General features: G+C 36.8%; 1 protein-coding gene across 10 annotated transcripts in view; it reads left to right on the forward strand.

The window, feature by feature from the left end:
* Positions 1–12,055, forward strand: part of LOC126213128 (zinc finger protein 492-like) — an 84,335-nt gene extending 72,280 nt beyond the window's left edge. For 7 of the 10 annotated variants that reach the window (XM_049940735.1, XM_049940741.1, XM_049940736.1 and 4 more), the window contains one exon: positions 9,880–12,055. In XM_049940735.1, the coding sequence (XP_049796692.1) occupies positions 9,880–11,458 (1,579 nt within the window). In that variant the 3' untranslated portion in view covers positions 11,459–12,055. The remainder of the gene's footprint in view (positions 1–9,879) is intronic. The other 3 variants (XM_049940739.1, XM_049940744.1, XM_049940743.1) reach the window with 3 other exon arrangements.
* The last annotated feature ends 1,629 nt before the right edge of the window (positions 12,056–13,684 follow it).

Raw genomic sequence — 13,684 nt, forward strand, 5'->3', positions numbered from 1 at the left:
GAAGCTGATGCTAATTTCAAATTTAATGTGAAAATAAATATCCCAAAGGAAACAACAAATTGAATTGTAAGAAACAATCTAAAAAGCTGTGACTTATTAAAGAGATAATAATACGTTGTATACAGAAAATCGAAATTTATTTTACAGCCAGGAGTAATTATCGAGTAAGAGCCAAATATTACAAAAAACTGTTGCACTGTATTAGGAAAAGTTATTGAAAAGCCAAGAAGTGTGTGCACCATGTCTTGGATGAGCACCTCTGATGATAAAATTAAAACAATTTGGGATATCCCTAGAAAGGAAACACGACAGTGGAAATCACAGAAAGATTCTATTCCTATCAAACTCAATGAAAAGTTTAACAAAAATCAGAAGTAATTTTAATAATCATTTTATTAAATGTTGTAGAGAAATTAGGATACAGCTGTTCATTAGGAAAATATAAGGTTGTACGTGGAAGAAGGAATACCTATGCAATTTGATAAAATTGAAATTCAAACTACCTCACGAACTGAAATTAGGAAAATAATAAATTCATTCAATGTAAAAGCATGCATGGAACTGATGGCACTTCCAATGGAGTACTAAAAGCCTGTTGTGAGCAGGACATGCACAAACGGTTTAAATCATATTTAAGTGGAAGAATGCAGAAGGTTGAAATTAACAGTAGAGATAGTGAGCTAAAGTTAGCAGACCTTGTAATATTAGTAATTTTCGGCCTACAAACATTAGTATACGCTCAACAGTAAACGCCTGATGGCCTGAAGTTATCAAACGATTGTAATGTAAAAGAAATCAACCGTCACATAGCAGTGGCAGAGTCTCTTATTCTTTATCTTTGCCACTCTCACCCGGCGGTCGTAAATCTCTAAGTACACTTATCGATTAATGATATAAAAAAAGAATTCTGTTATTTCAAGACAAATGAAGCCTTGAGCGATTCACCTTGTACTGTTTCTATTCCATGAAAGGCAGACTTGCTGTGTTCTGCAAAAATTTTAAAATTTGCTTAAAATACTCTTAAATGTCCTAATTGTTTTTTCAATCAGAGAACATGTAGTTTTATGTAATTAATTACGAACAGGGTCCATCGAGAGGACATTAGTATGAAGTATTGCCTGTTATGTACAAAGCTTTTGTTAATACGCACCAGCCATTCTAACTTAATATTAAACGTATGTAGCATTAAAAACGTGTGCTTATATAGCCAAATTATCCATAAGTATCTCCATCTCCTCCTTACTTTAATGTTAATAATTTTGTATCAGTTTATCTCCAGAACCTACGATCATGCTGATGGACCCAACACAGCATTGAGGCAGGGAGGAACACTACCATTCTCCTTTCATTTCTGAATCATTTTTGTTATTGTGTAGTATTGCTTTTCTTTTAAAGTCAGTAAATCTTTAGGTCTATTAGTGTCGATCCAGGAATGGCTGCATCGCGGTCATGTAAACGAGCGGAAATGGTAATGTTGCTTTGATAACACTACATCCTCTAACTGAGGAGGTATGAAGAATGGTGTCCCACAGTGTTCACGTTTGTTCCTCATATTTTTCTTAATATATGTTCATGACCTGGCACTCCACATTCATGAAGATGCAAAGCTAGTTCTTTTTCTGATGATGCAGTAATCACACCAAAGAAATATGAATTAGCTGAGGAAACTGTGAATTATGTCTTTCAGGAAATTAAGTGGTTGTCTGCAGATGGTTTTGAGAAAACACAGTGTACACTGTTCTGTGCAGTAAATGGCAGAATACCATTGATAAGTATAGATTTTGAACAGGAATCTGTTGCTAAGCAGAATATTTGAAATTTCTGGGTGTGTGCATTGATAAAAAATTAATTTGAAGACGCACATCATGAGCTTATGAAACATGTCAGTTCAGCATCTTAACGCAATTAGGGTTATTGCAAATATCAATAAATTAACTTAAAATGCATATTTCCATTCACTGCTTTCATATAGCTTGAAGTTTTAGGGTCACATCATTTAGAGAAAAGTATTCATTGCACAAAAGCCTGTAATCAGAATAATAGTCGGGAAGCACTGAAGATCACCTTGCAGACACTTATTTAAGGGACTAGGGAGGTTCGCAGTACCTTCACAATACAAGAATCACAGTTCAAAGATAATAGCAAAGAGCAGTGGCTAAATCCGACTTTGGCACAGAAAGAGATGAACCGCGCAGCCAGAAAAATCTTTGTTCGTCTACCAGGTAGAATTAACAGTCAGACAGATAGCCAACCAGCTTCTAAAAACAAATCAAAAGTATTTATGAATGAGGACATCGTCTACTCAGTAGATAAATTTTTAAATATGAAATAGTAATTTAAAAAAATATGTATTGCATAAAGAAATCTAATGTTAAACTTACAAGTTCCACATTGCAAAGTGACATATTCGGGATCTGTGGAACATGTATTAATGTAGTGTAATATCATCAAACCAGGCAAGGACTGTACATAACTCTACAGTTATCGTAATTTGTATCTTGCCAGCTGTAAACAAAATCATGTTGAAAGTTTGGTCAGCATGTGGTTTACCTGTGTCAAAGAATCCAAGAAAGTACTGATTGACTTTCTACCTGGGTTCAAAAGGTATCACTCTATTATGTACACTATGATTGCCAAAATGCACTGACCACCTGTGTGTCAATGTTACATTTGAGCAGTGCGTGATAAATTAAGTTTGTAATGGTCTTATTAGTTGTGTTCAGAGGACCCTCAAGTAGATAGTCAACACTTGCCATCTGTAGATCATGAAAGTTTCAGTCTTCTGAGCAATATCTAAAAGGGATTCACTAGACCTCTATGCTGTGTAACTTGTCCCATTTGACAGCAGGTGTATAAGAAATGCACCTACATGGGTACCAGACAGGCATATACTTTTTGAAGACAGAGTACAGAAATCAGTAGGATATGATATTACACATTAACCTGCCGATTTTGAAATTTGGATGAAAAGCCATTTCATTGTTTTATTCTTAAACTACAATTTTTAATTCATTGAAACAATGTGTAACATCCTGAGGAGTTAATACTACTAACCGATAAAGTGATTATCTGCAAACATTTTGATCAATCACAAAGTAAATATATTTAATCAGACATTTAGAGTAAATGGTTCTAAAGTGTGTGTACATGGATGATATACACTCTCCAGTAGACAAACCTCATCAAAAGCGGAAAGCTTCAATCAGTGGTCCCTTAAATTTTCTCTTGACCACAAATTGTTTCCATGAAAGAATGAGAGAGTGAAGGAGTGATACTGTGTGTAAAGGATGACGAATATTAACAGTGATTTCAACTTCCTGTGCATTATGGCAAAGGAAGTAATAACCTCACTTTCAACTTGGGCAGAAAGCCACACAAACATAGGTAATTGAATTACTTAGTCAAAACACAGATAGCAGTGAGGGATATGTAGCCCAGTACCCAGTCTGTCACTTAGCAAACATACAAGTTGATAATTATTGAAGTATATGAAAAAATCGTAAATTAGTTACAAACTACAGCGGTCACACACTTTATTCAACATGTAAACTTCACCACAGATATTGGGATTTAGGTTATGACGTGTTCGATATGCCTGCCATCATTGGCGATGATGTAGCTCAGCCAAATAGCAAAATTCTGCTATACCCACTGAAGTGTCAGAACATCATTGTCGTCGATGACCACCTGAATGTCGCTTTTCAGCTCAGCGGCGGTTTGGGATTACTGTTGTACACCTTGTCTTTAATATAGCCACACAAAAGGACTGAGATCTGTTCAGATCCGGATGAGGGATTTTTCAGAATTGTAGGAATTTTTTAATTTTGTTTTTCAGTAAAATTTTTGTAATTTTGATTGCTAGGAACTGATACACTAATAAAAAAAATTGTTTAGTTCGCCACTGCAGAATAATACTGTAGCAATAAAACGTAAAAGATGGAATATCACCAAAATAAATCTTTCGTTGCAAGAGCCATTCACATAAACAGAATAAGTGCACACACAGGCATCTGCCGACAGCGCTGTTAAAGATTCTACAGTATTTTCTAACAATGAACTTCTTTCAATATATCTCATTCCTGCGCACATTTTGATGAGTGGAGTCACAACTGGTTACATTTCTAACAGGACGTGGTGAAATATCTCGAATGTTGGTTTCAGAAGCATTACTTTCAAAGTAAATTTCCTTTTATGCAAGATGATCATGCATGTCAGAATGTGTGATGATTTTCTTAAATCATGGAGCATTATATTCACATTCAAGACTTAACGCTGACCACCAGCAAATGTGAAAAAAATTTGGGCCCAGTGGACAAGCCATTTATGCCTTATATTTTAAATTTTGGTGGCACACTTGCATTTGCTATATGTTGAAAAGGTAATACAAAAAATGACGAGGTTTCGAGTTTAGTCTTTCATCATTATTATACTTTCCTCATTGATGACAGATTATGCAATAATGCTGGCAAAAAATATAGTTGCCTTTCAAAAACAAGAACGAAGTTCTTGAGTGATTTCACATGTAACCGGCTTTACTATGGGAGAAGTCGAAGTGCTCTACAGAACACATATCCAACCACGTAACTCACGAAGTGTCTGGTGCACATCAGTGAAATTTATAATCGTACTTGTCAGAAATATAAAGCTGCTAAAATTGAAACTGGTGCCCTCAGAAAAACAGCAAAAACTGTTAGAAAGTCAATATTATATATGAAAACTTAACTTTCCTTGTAGTTGTACTGATGTATAGTAATTTAAACAATTAACGTCTTCCGCTTGTGTGTTTGCACAGCTTCACATTCATTTTGTTATTGGCTGACATCACATTTCCTATGCTCTGAATATCTGCTGTCATTGGCTGGCGAGATCATGTGACACAAGCTATGCTTGGCCCACAAAAGCACGTCACAATCTTTCAGTGCTTTAGAAGCTACTGTGATGTAATTGTTGGAATTCGTGTTCATACTTTCGTCATACGAAAATATGTAGTGGACATGTTGCCACACATCAAAGATCTTTCATAAATGCTTTGATTTTTGCTAGGTTCAGATTCCTAAACTGCCAGAAAGTTCTATACAATCTTATAAACCCATAACCATTCAAGGGATTGATGAGGTTTACAGCTCCTAGGGTAACGATATCTTTCAAGATGGAAAAATGTACTTCCACCCACTAAAACGTTTTTCATCCTTGAAAGCACGTTCCTAACTGGGAAATCTGAGAATTTTTCTTTTCTGGACATACACCCAGTTAAAAAGGTTTAAGGTTTCCATATGAAATGAAATGCCTATTGAGAAGAGACGCCTTGCATGGGTGGTTCAGTTGTTTTATCAGAACAGCAGCACTGCATTGCAAGAATATCATTGATATAAATGGCTGAGAAGAGCTCCATGTCAATAAATATGGTGAAGAATACAATCAAGAAATTTTAAGAAATAGGTGAATTTAGTGGTGCAGCAGATTCCCATAGCACTCATTCAAGTTGCTTTTAGCTGACCATGCAGCAGATACCTCAAATTCTGCATTAAGTTTTAGAGTTGTCACAGGATCTCTCTCTCTCTCTCTCTCCCTCTCTCTCTCTCTCTCTCTCTCTCTCTCTCTCTCTCTCTCTCTCTCTCTCTGTCTCTCTCACACTCACACTCACACTCTCACATACTGCCTCTTACTGTGCCTCCCCCAGTCAACAGTTCAAAAGATTTTGTGGCACATTTCACACTAATATCTCTATAAGGCTCAGAATTTGCTGCTAAAGAAGCCCCAGGATAGGCCACAATGCTGTGACTTTGTCTTTATTTTTGGCATGCCTGGAAAAGAGTAATTTTTGGCTGGGGAATATTCTTTGGAAGTACAAGGCATATTTTACTCTGCATGGGACCATGAATGCACAGAACTGTCACATATGGGGTTGCCCTCCCAAATCTTGGGCAGGAACATCCACTGCACTCAGCTTATGTGCCAGTGTGGTGTGATTTCACAAGCACCTTCATTCTGAGTCGCTGTTCCTTGTAGGTGACAGGTCAAGCACCTCTTAGGTGTACAGAGACATCTGAACTTTATAAGGACCTTGTTATGTAACGTGATTCAAGCATTTCAAGACCACAAGTGTCTGCACCATTATTTTGATGTGGGATGGGGTGGCATGATATGGCAGTTGTCGAGTGAACTATTGGTTTCATGAAATCTTTGGTATCACCCGCATTATATCTAGGCAGTTTAAAGATATGTGGCCTTAGAGATCCCCCGACCTAAGTTCATGCGACATGTGCATGGTGGGATATTTGAAAGATTTATTGCGGATTTATCCAGATATTCCTGATCAGAAAGATACCATATGATGACACTCAATCTGATTACACTGAATATGCTGTAGGCAACTGTTAACCATGTCATGTCATGGATACAACATGTTGCAGAGTCAGTGGACCATTTTGAACACGTAACTTCTGATCATATCCCAATAAATGTACCAGAACCACCATTATCATCGCTCTGATCGTTTCTCCTCTTTCCTTACATTACAATGTTACAGCATCCTACAAAGTATAGAGTGCACACTGCAGCACCCAAACATCAGACAATTTCCCCCTCAATAAATTCATAATAAAGTTGCTATGACGTCTTGCAGAGGTACCACAATCATTCTATGATTGCTACTAAGCAGAGGTTTTTATCAACAGCTTGTGTGTATTGTTGTTATTACAGTGTAATAGTTATCGTGTCTTCTGTTAGTGTCTTTTACAATATGCAGTGTGTGCCACATCTCTCTAATCATTAAAACCTGCCTGAATGGACTTGTTATTCTCCATGAGTTCTGTCTGCGGATCATGGTCTAGTAGCTAGCATTGCTGCTTCTGGATCATGGGGTCCCGGGTTCAATTCATGGCCAGGTTGGGGACTTTCTCTGCCTGGTGACTGGGTGTTTGTGTTGTCATCATCATCATCATCATCAACATTATCATCATCATCATCATGATTCGTGACATTGGCTACAATGGACTGTGTAAAAAAATAGACTTTAAACTTGGTGATACAAATTCACAACAGGGCCTTGGTGGTGGCAGTGGTGGTGGTGGTGGTGTTGGTGGAGGTGATGGTGATAACAGAGGACATAGTCATATCACCATGATTACTTCTTCTGTGGGAGGGGAAACGCTTTCAAATGGAGAAATGCACAACCCAAGCAATGTTTGTGCTAGACAATATAACATTGCTTTGCAGATTCCTGCCCTGGTACTTAGTGGTAATGTGATGGGTAGAAATCGAGACACTGAACAACAAATCAGGTGTATTTTTCCCTTGAGGAATTTTAGATGGGTTTCAACAGTGTTGGAACAATCTTGATAATATAAAAATGTTCAAAAGAACATACCTTCTTTGCATGATGTTGATGTTTCTGAGATAAAAGCTTTTTATAGGCTTGCTTGTATTAACAGCAGTCTCCAACCCTGACATCAAATGCATTGACAATATTTCCTTAGTAGATGGAAGCAGATGTTATATTTTCATGGCAATGTATCAAACGACCCACAAGGGTAGCGAAGAGCACTAATATGCTGCTTCCTGGATTTGGGTAGGTACAGCGACCCTGGATCGAATCCACACAGCGGATTAACGATGAAGGGCCGGTGTGCCAGCCAGCCTGGAAGGGTTTTTTAGGCGGTTTTCCTCATCCTAATAGGTGAATACCGGGCTGGTCCCCACGTTTCACCTCAGTTACACAGCTCGCAAACATTTGCAGACATTCGCACTTTCCCATGAATTACACTGGACGCAGACAGTTGGGGTGTATAAAATCCGGCGGGGGGGGGGGAGTCTTTGGGAGTTGTGACCCCATCACAATACTAGCCTATATATGCCTTGTCACGTCACAACCAGCCTCAGCCGAAAGACCGAGTAAAGGTGGTGAAGTCCCATTAATCCCCTGACCCAACTAGTTGTTGGATAGAGGGTACCGGTATATATATATATATATATATATATATATATATATATATATATATATATATATATATATATATATAATGTAAGAAACGGTTTTTGTTCATGATGAGAGATCTTTGGTTTGAGAATCGAGAGAACAACGGAAGGAATAAAGTAGAGGTAACAGCTTTAGTGCCAAAATTTCTAACCATCAGTGGTGTGAGCCATTAGCACTGTTACTGTCCAGGCTGTAGTATGTGTGTTGATAAAATACATGTGCACTTCCATTATCACTGCATGAACAGTTTATGAATGTGCATGCCACAAAAAAGTTGTGCAGTAAATATTAAGGATATGACACAAGTACCCAGTACCTACACAATGGTTACATTGAGGTCTCTAAAACAATTGATAATTAACATCAAACTTTACTTATTGTAGAATTTTTCAGCAAATTCTCTTTCTTATCCTGGTTTGTTTATGGTTCACTGGCATAGCATAAAATTTTAATTGTAAGTTTTATATCTAGTACTTTGAGAAAAAGAAAGCTATTTGTCTGAAACCTTACTTGCATATTTTTTGATTTCTTTCTTAATTATTAACGTTCAGTTACTTTACTTCCATATGTATGAAAATGCATGTTGTACCTAATTCAGTTTAAAAAAAGCTACAATGTGTAATGATACAGTTGTCAACTTCTAGAATCTGGCACACACCATGATACCAGTTACGTTAAAAAAATCGTGTGATCCTAATTAAGAGTTTAAAAACACTCGAAATTTACCAGATACCATGCCACACAAAACTATATCCCCAAGAAAACGCAAAAAAGTCAAAAGTCGCAGAGCAAAAGATAACACTGGGTATGCATGCCGTCAGTAGTTCATACTCTTTCATGTCAAACATGATGCACATACTGGGGACCTGAAAGGCATCACAGTTCTGTTCTGTGGGAAAGGGTTTAACTGCAGGTGGAATAATGGGACCCAGATACTACAGGGGTAGCTCATGCATCAGCTGTTACCACTGCCACACAATATGTGGTGTCAGCTAGCAGTGTCTAATGGGTGATGAAGTGGCCATTTATATGTGTGCCCTTCAGTCAATGGTGTTCTGCAATGCCAGATGACCAGATGTTAGGAAGATGTAAATATTTTCAAAAAGGCTCAGTGCAAATATACTGGAAAATTTACAACTATTTCCATCTTTTCAGACAGTATTTCCATTTGTGCAAGGCTTCATACAAGTTGCAGTGCCAAAAACACAGTCTTAGATTAAAACCACCTGCAAGTGTGTCATTTACATTCATTCATCAGTATGCAGATTTTTCCCTTGATTGATGTGACATTGATTCTTGTTCATGAACCGTCATTATTCACCTGATTAACATCCATTCTAGATACCTAACAAAATGTTGAAGCTTGCGCTAGTTCTTTACTCATTGGGAATCAAACAAAAACAATCTGTTAATTAGGTGAAATAAATTTATCATTTCCAAAGGTGAAAGTGTTTGCGAAACAAAAAAAGATGATGGGAGAAGAACATTTAAAAATTATTTCTCTTAATTAAATCTTAAATACCTTGAATGTAAGAATTTTGTTGATACATTTAATAAATTGGTGTAAACTGCTAACTTCTAGTACTGCATTTTGAAAAGATTGTAACACATGAAAGTGAATTATTTTAACTCTCATTTAAAATTTCAAATGAAATCAGCAGTGACTCAGATTCATCATTATTGAATTTCCTGTGGTTAATTTCGGTTTAAACCACTTTTAACTCATCAGTTCTTTCCTTCTGGAGGATATAATAATTTTAAATCATTAACAGTTACTAAATATGCAATTTCTTATGCACTTTTATGACTTGTGGCCTATAGTACTGGATTTATGGACACTCAAATATTGTTTCTTTGTTGTATATATATCAACATTTAACATTCTTGTCCTCACTCTTCAGATTGACTCAGACTACTGGTGGGAGCTGTGGCATATCATGTGAAGAAATTTGTCACCATGGGCTGGTCCAGGATGATTCGGTGATAGACGAGGAGAAGTCAACACATGAGTTTGGTACAGAAAATGTGATTATTGATAAGGAATACTCAGTAGCCACCCAATATGACTGTAGTAAGAGGGAAAAGGAATTACATCTATATAGCTGTGATTTCTGCCAACAGAAATTTCCTTCAAAATACAGACTCATAATGCATGTGTTTATGCACATTGAAGGCATGCAACCACCTTTGTATGTTTGTAAGTGGTGTGGTGAGGTATTTCACAGTAAGGTTAGTTTGAAAACACATTTGAGAATGAGAGAGAATTATCATGTCTTAACTGCTGGCCACCATGAAAAATATGACTATAGTGATGAGCATCAAAGCAGTATCTTCTTGGATAGTGAGCCAGAAGTTTCTGTTACAGAACACATTGAACAGTCTTCATATAAGGAAACGTGGAAAACTTCAAAGAAGGCCTCTAATGACATGTGTAACACACACATGACAAATGATGCAACAAGTGCTTATGGAATTTTATCTACAGCTGTTAATGTCAGTGCCCAGGCTGATCTACATATTGCAAACAGAACCAACAAATGTGGTATTTGTGCCAAATGGTTTGCTAGGTCAGGCGAGCTGAAGACACATTTATTAATTCACACTGGAATGAAACTTCACAAATGTGAGATTTGTGGGAAATCTTTTACTTTGTTAGGCAGTCTGAAGAAGCACACATTAATTCACACTGGAAACAAACCTCACAAATGTGAGATTTGTGGAAAATGTTTTGCTAGATCAGATTGTCTCAAGACTCACGTATTAGTTCACACTGGAAAGAAGGCTCACAAATGTGAGATTTGTGCAAAATGTTTTGCTACATCAGGTTGTCTCAAGACTCATGTATTAATTCACAGTGGAAAGAAACCTCACAAATGTGAGATTTGTGGAAAATGTTTTACTACATCAGGTTATCTCAGGACTCACGTATTAATTCACACTGGAAAGAAACCCTACAAATGTGAGATTTGTGGGAAATGTTTTGCTACATCAGGTTATCTCAAGACTCATGTATTAGTTCACACTGGAAAGAAAGCTCACAAATGTGAGATTTGTGCAAAATGTTTTGCTACATCTGGTTGTCTCAAGACTCATGTATTAATTCACACTGGAAAGAAACCTCACAAATGTGAGATTTGTGGAAAATGTTTTACTACATCAGGTTATCTCAAGACTCATGTATTATTTCACACTGGAAAGAAACCCTACAAATGTCAGATTTGTGGGAAATGTTTTGCTACATCAGGTTATCTCAAGACTCATGTATTAATTCACACTGCAAAGAAACCCTACAAATGTGAGATTTGTGGGAAATGTTTTGCTACATCAGGTTATCTCACGAATCATGTACTAATTCACACTGGAAAGAAACCTCACAAATGTGTGAAATGTGTGAAATCTTTTGCTAGGTCAGCGAATCTCAAGAGGCATGTATTAATTCACACTGGAAAGGAACCTCACAACTGTGAGATTTATGGGTAATCTGTTGCTACGTCAAGCTATCTCAACAGACAAACATTAATTCACACTGGAAAGAAACCTCACAAATGTGTGATTTGTGGGAAATCCTTTGCTAGGTCAGGCACTCTCAAGAGGCATGTAACAATTCACACTGGAAAGAAACTTCACAAATGTGAGATTTGTGGGAATTATTTTGCAGAGTCAGGCGATCTCAAGAAACAATCATTCATACACACCTAGAAAAGACCTCACAAATGTGAAATTTGTGGCAAATCATTTGCTAGATCAGGTGATCTCAAGACACATGCATTAGTCCACATGGGAAGGGGACCTCACAAATGTGACATCTGTGACAAAAGTTTCACTCAGTTGGGTACTTTCAAGACACATGCATTACTTCACATCAGAAAGTAACTACAAGTAATTGTTAGTTTATGCACATAGATTTTCCTGGTTGGTGCCCTCAAGGCCTATAAAATAATGAACATAGTAGGGGGACAATAAATTGTAATGCCTGTGAAATAACATTAAAGTGTGGTAGAATTGTGAAAAAAGTGCAATAATGTGTACTATATTGAGGTAACAGATAATTTGAAAAATAAAAATCCCTATCTGCAGCTTGTGATGTTAAGAAATTGTATTACTAAATACTCCAGAAACATGAATCAAATGTGTTTTTGTCGTTAACACTGTCAATAGTTATAATTACCACGCAATATTCAGTATAAGGCCAAGGAAATGTGATGACTTGCTGCTTATTATTCCAAACAAAGTCACTATGTAGTACTTGTAACTCTGCATTTGAGAAAGTGACAGCAAAAATATATTCATGGCACTTCCTTCACTGAGGCTCGTAAACTCAACACTGGAGACCCATGATTATGGCAATTATTTTACTCAGGTGTTTTTCCTTAAGAGATTTGCTATATATGTCTTTAACCCATTAGCGCCGGAATTAATTTTTTCGTGATTTTTTTTTTAAAATTGCGTTATTATGTCTGTAAAAGTCATAAATTACACAACAGAGTTGTTTTGATGAAAGTCATTACCGCCATTAGCAAGATATTTGATGTTGCCATATGGCAACACTAAGTGCTTTCACTACCTAATTTTATATGGATTACAACTTCAACTAAAATAAGTAGGTTATTGAAATTTCTTATTACATATACAAGTTTTGTGCAAATTTATTATTCAGTCTTCATCATACAATTGATACTTTATAGCACAGTACAATTAAGAATCAAACATCAAACTCTGAACTCAGCGTTATTTTACATGAAATGGAATAAAACAGTCAATACACAATCCCATATTACACTTTGAACACATTGTTCTCACAATAGGTTTACAGTCCTTGTGTGCACACCTTTCCTTCTTCTTTCCTTCTGTGTGCTGGACGAGGTGGTCAGTCTTATCAAACCTAATTGAACCTGATATGCAGCTGTCGGAACATGCCCTTGATGCAGATAGACTCCCGGCTCCTTTTGGTAAAGTTTGGTGTCTTTGCAAGTACACTGTTGCTATGTCTGTTTTGAAATCAAGCTGAGAAATGGTTTGGTTTCTTGCTTGATTATACAAAATCCAGCTGTTTTGTATGGCGACATCTAACATCCATGTAAAGAGACACCAGTACCATTTCTTGCTTCTTATTGCAATGCGATAGCATGCTAGATTCTGATCCATCTGATCAGTACCTCCCATACACGTACTAGATTTGGCTACCAGTTTTGGTCTGGGAATCATTATATTTCGCTTTTTTAGTTGTGAGAATCTCTTGACTAGGCCAACTTCTTGTGCACCACATGAAGAAGAGATCATTGTGACAACTGAGTTGTCCAGCCACTGCACATACAATAATCCATCACTCTTCTCTATTGCTGTCTCAAAATATCCCCAATCTTTCTTGGAAAATAATTTTTTGTTTTCCAGTATACATTCCATAGGAAGTCTGTTTTCTCTTATGGTACCAATGGCAGAGTATCCACAGTACCTGAGAAATGAAAATAGAGATGCCCCTGTAAATAGATTGTTCATGTAGAAGTTGTAGCAAATTTTTCTGCTCACTTCAGGAATTTCATCCAATAAAACAAGTAAGGGACTTGCCGACTTGCCAAACAACTGCTCATAGACTGCTTTTCCCTTATGAACTTTTCCCTGATATGGTTCATAATTCACCAAATATCCATCTTTAGTATTTAGGCTCCATATTTTATAGCCGAATCTAATTGGCTTACCACGAATGAA

The sequence above is a fragment of the Schistocerca nitens genome, chromosome 11, assembly GCF_023898315.1.
Source record: "Schistocerca nitens isolate TAMUIC-IGC-003100 chromosome 11, iqSchNite1.1, whole genome shotgun sequence".
Taxonomy (NCBI): Eukaryota; Metazoa; Arthropoda; class Insecta; order Orthoptera; family Acrididae; genus Schistocerca; species Schistocerca nitens.